This window comes from Pistacia vera, unplaced genomic scaffold (assembly GCF_008641045.1).
Source record: "Pistacia vera cultivar Batoury unplaced genomic scaffold, PisVer_v2 Contig557, whole genome shotgun sequence".
NCBI classification, from domain to species: Eukaryota; Viridiplantae; Streptophyta; class Magnoliopsida; order Sapindales; family Anacardiaceae; genus Pistacia; species Pistacia vera.
In genome coordinates, this window is record NW_022196398.1 from 589406 (window position 1) to 592654 (window position 3249).

The 3249-nt window shown below is 24.5% G+C and overlaps 1 protein-coding gene across 1 annotated transcript; it reads right to left on the minus strand.

Annotated features, from left to right (window-relative positions):
• Positions 1-287: 287 nt before the first annotated feature.
• LOC116108210 (receptor-like protein 14) lies at positions 288-2564 on the minus strand. The gene is made up of 4 exons (XM_031394475.1): positions 2128-2564; positions 1595-1756; positions 427-499; positions 288-324 (listed from the first exon to the last, which is right to left on the minus strand). The coding sequence occupies exons 1-4, from the start codon at positions 2516-2518 to the stop codon at positions 288-290; spliced, it is 663 nt and encodes a 220-aa protein (XP_031250335.1). The 5' UTR covers positions 2519-2564.
• Between the last annotated feature and the right edge of the window lie 685 nt (positions 2565-3249).

Genomic DNA, 3249 nt, shown 5'->3' on the forward strand with positions numbered 1-3249 from the left:
ACTTGCTAGAGAAGTGTTGATTTGATTATAACTTGATCCAACCTTTTCAAGTTTGTCAAATTTGCTAAACCTGCACCAAGGAAAAAAGAAGAAATATAATTAAAAATTAAGCAAATAGAATAATTACATAAAAAAAGTAGATGACTACATCTCCAAATAATACACCAAGTAAAAATTAATAATATCTAAAATATATTGAAGCACATTTGAGAAGATGATTGTAACTTCATATTTTGATGGTTGGTTATGTTACTAGCAATGTTAGAGAGCGCTCATTCCATTCATTATCAATCCAACTCTGCAAGTTTCTCAACATTTTTAATCCTGTGCAAAGAAACATTAGATTTAAATTGAAAATTTCATTTTTAATTTTTATTCAAAGTTTCATATGCAAGAGTGTTCTCAAAAATTTAATGAGAATGATACCTAGGCTTGTAGAGAGTTGTTGTTTGATTACCATAGAGATTTAATACTTTTAGGTTTGTCAAATTTGCTAAACCTGTGCCAAACAATAAAAGAGATTTAGAGTTAATTAAAAGCAAGATTGATGGAAAATTTTAAGAAAAGGAAACTGATTTTAAGAAAATATTATCTTTATATATAAAACGTTAATTTAAAATTAAAATATTTGGGCACTCCAACATGAACATTTAGAATTTTATCTATAATATTAGTATATATTATCTTTCGATTTGTCACTATATATATCAATCATATCATTATATAAAAATTGTAAATTATTATATGCCATCAAACACGAAATTTTAATCACTTAGAAGAGAATTTAGGAAAATGAACCCAATTCCAATATCATAAATTAATTAAACTATTTAAAAAATATATCTCAAGAAAATGATTAATAATATATGCAAGGAAAATCTTCTAATATCAAGGTGAAGTTTCTATATACCAATTTAATTAGAATTTTTAACTTTGAATAATTAAAAATAAAAAATAAAAATTGCTTCATGGGACATAGGTAGACTTGATATAGATTCATTTATATGATTAAAACTTAAATCCAATATTTTCAAGTTTTTCAAATTTGCTAAACCTGGACACACACACACAAAAAAAGATAAATAGAAGTTAAAAATCATATATAGGAATCAATAATTGAAAGACAAAAATTTATTATACGTTCTCAAAAATTTCAGAGTAGTGATAAAAAGATGGCAATAATTTGATAAACTGGTTAAAACTTTACAAATTCGAACAGTAATTTTTACCCAAACAAAATTGAACAAATTGTAATATTATTTCTTTTATTGTTCTATTATAAATCTATTAATACACCATAATTAGAGGAAAAAAATATACTCTTTTGTTTTTATCACTTAAATTCTTTTCTATAATATTAATTATTAATATATTTAATATAAGGTTGTATAAATTTAAACATCATTAGTTTAAAAATACATTATTATCTAATAATTACTAAGTTTTTGTGTTTAGAGAAAAAAAGAAAAAGAAAAACAGCCCCTAAGTTTATACCTACACTAATAAAATGAGTTATTTTTTTTTTAAAATAAGAAATAAAAAGATTAAGATTAATTAATAAGAAATTAAAGAATAATACTTAAAACAAATATACCTTGTTTGGCTGATTTCAAACCTTCTCCCATATTATTGAAACTAAGATCCAAAGTGGTAAGTGAAGTTAGGTTATTCAAGTATGGTAAAAGAGTGGTGTTGAAGTAATTGTAACTAAGATCCAAGATCTTGAGTTGTTTCAAACACCTGAAGCCATCATATGCTGTAAAGGTAATGTCAATACATTATTGACTCAAGATATTTATTATTTACTCAACATATTTATTCATTTTTCAAAGAAAAACAATTAATGCATCAATATACATATATAGCTCATAATAATCTGCATAGCTTATTTAATCTATTTTTATACATCAAAACAATACTTTTACAATTAATTAACAAATTAATAAGCATGTTTTGTAATTTAATTAAGGATGTCAACAATGACATAAATTTTTTGTATGACCCATTTACTAAATGTAAACTATGAAGAAAGTTATAAAAATAAATAAATATATATTGCTAGACTGTTGCAAAAGTAATCTAATTGGAGCATATATTTTAAGCTAATTACATAAATAATATACATACCTTTATTCTCATGCCAATCTCTAAAGTAATTGAAAGATAAATTAAGACTTTTCAACTCTCCAAAAGGATGAAACAAGGATAAATTTAGAGTTGGAAGTCTATCAAGAGAATAATATTCATGACTAAATTGCCTTGTATCATTAAAGGAAAGTTTGATGACATGTCCAGTAGTGGCGTTGCATTGAACTCCCTCCCAATCACAACAATTAGACATTTTATCATCAACCCATGAAACAAGAATTTTTTCCGTTTCAAAATCACTGACTTCTTTTATGAAGGACTTTAAATCTAACAGACCAATCCTCTCATTCTCCAAACAACTATTGAATCTAGATGTTTGAACCAAAACTAATACAACCCAAAATGACAACTTAATTAACACTCTTTCCATTATAACAATTCTCTCTCTCAAGTCTCAACACCTATCAATTTGCTTGTTCACTCAGTTTCAAGTTTTTCTTTATTCCCCTTTCTGTGTTGATTTATATAGAACTAAATTTGAAATCTCTATCAACTTTTGTATTTTTAGTCATGACAATCTCAATCAACTAATGGAGTAAATTAGACGGCCAATAATACTATTTAATATAGTCATAGCAATCTCAATCAATTACTGGGTCAATAGTTTTTGTTTGTTTAGTTTACCTCAAACTTGAAAGGTCAAATTAATTTTTTTATTTTTTATTTTTAATCAGACTATATAGAAGAACAAAGTTTATTTTTCAATTTTTTTTTTTTATTAAGGGGTCAACTTTTTCTTTTTAGTCATGACAACATCAATCAAGCAGTGGAATAAATGGGATGACAAATAATTTTAGTTTTTTTTTTTCTTAACTAATTTGCCAAAATATTAATAGAAATTATTAGGCCTTTAAAAATTTTATATAAAAAGGGATCACTGACGATGATATGGCAGTAATTATTGATTTAAATCAATTTATTTATATATTAATTGATATTTAAAATCACAAGTCAAATACTATTTTGGTCTTAACAATCTCAATCAATTGATGGCCCAACCTTTTTTGTTCTTTTAGTTTACCATAAATTTGAAAGCTCAGCTAAAGACTTTTTATGATTATTATCTCGTCAACTTTCATAAATTAAATTAAATAATGGAAT

What these genes read in the sequence shown, in the direction of transcription:
- LOC116108210 (XM_031394475.1), bottom strand. Translation starts at nt 2,518, where the DNA reads ATGGAAAGAGTGTTAATTAAGTTGTCATTTTGGGTTGTATTAGTTTTG. An exon ending in AGATTGGCATGAGAATAAAG is followed by an intron (nt 1,757 to 2,127) that starts GTATGTATATTA and finishes TTACCTTTACAG; the next exon opens with CATATGATGGCTTCAGGTGT. An exon ending in TTTGAAATCAGCCAAACAAG is followed by an intron (nt 500 to 1,594) that starts GTATATTTGTTT and finishes TGTTTGGCACAG; the next exon opens with GTTTAGCAAATTTGACAAAC.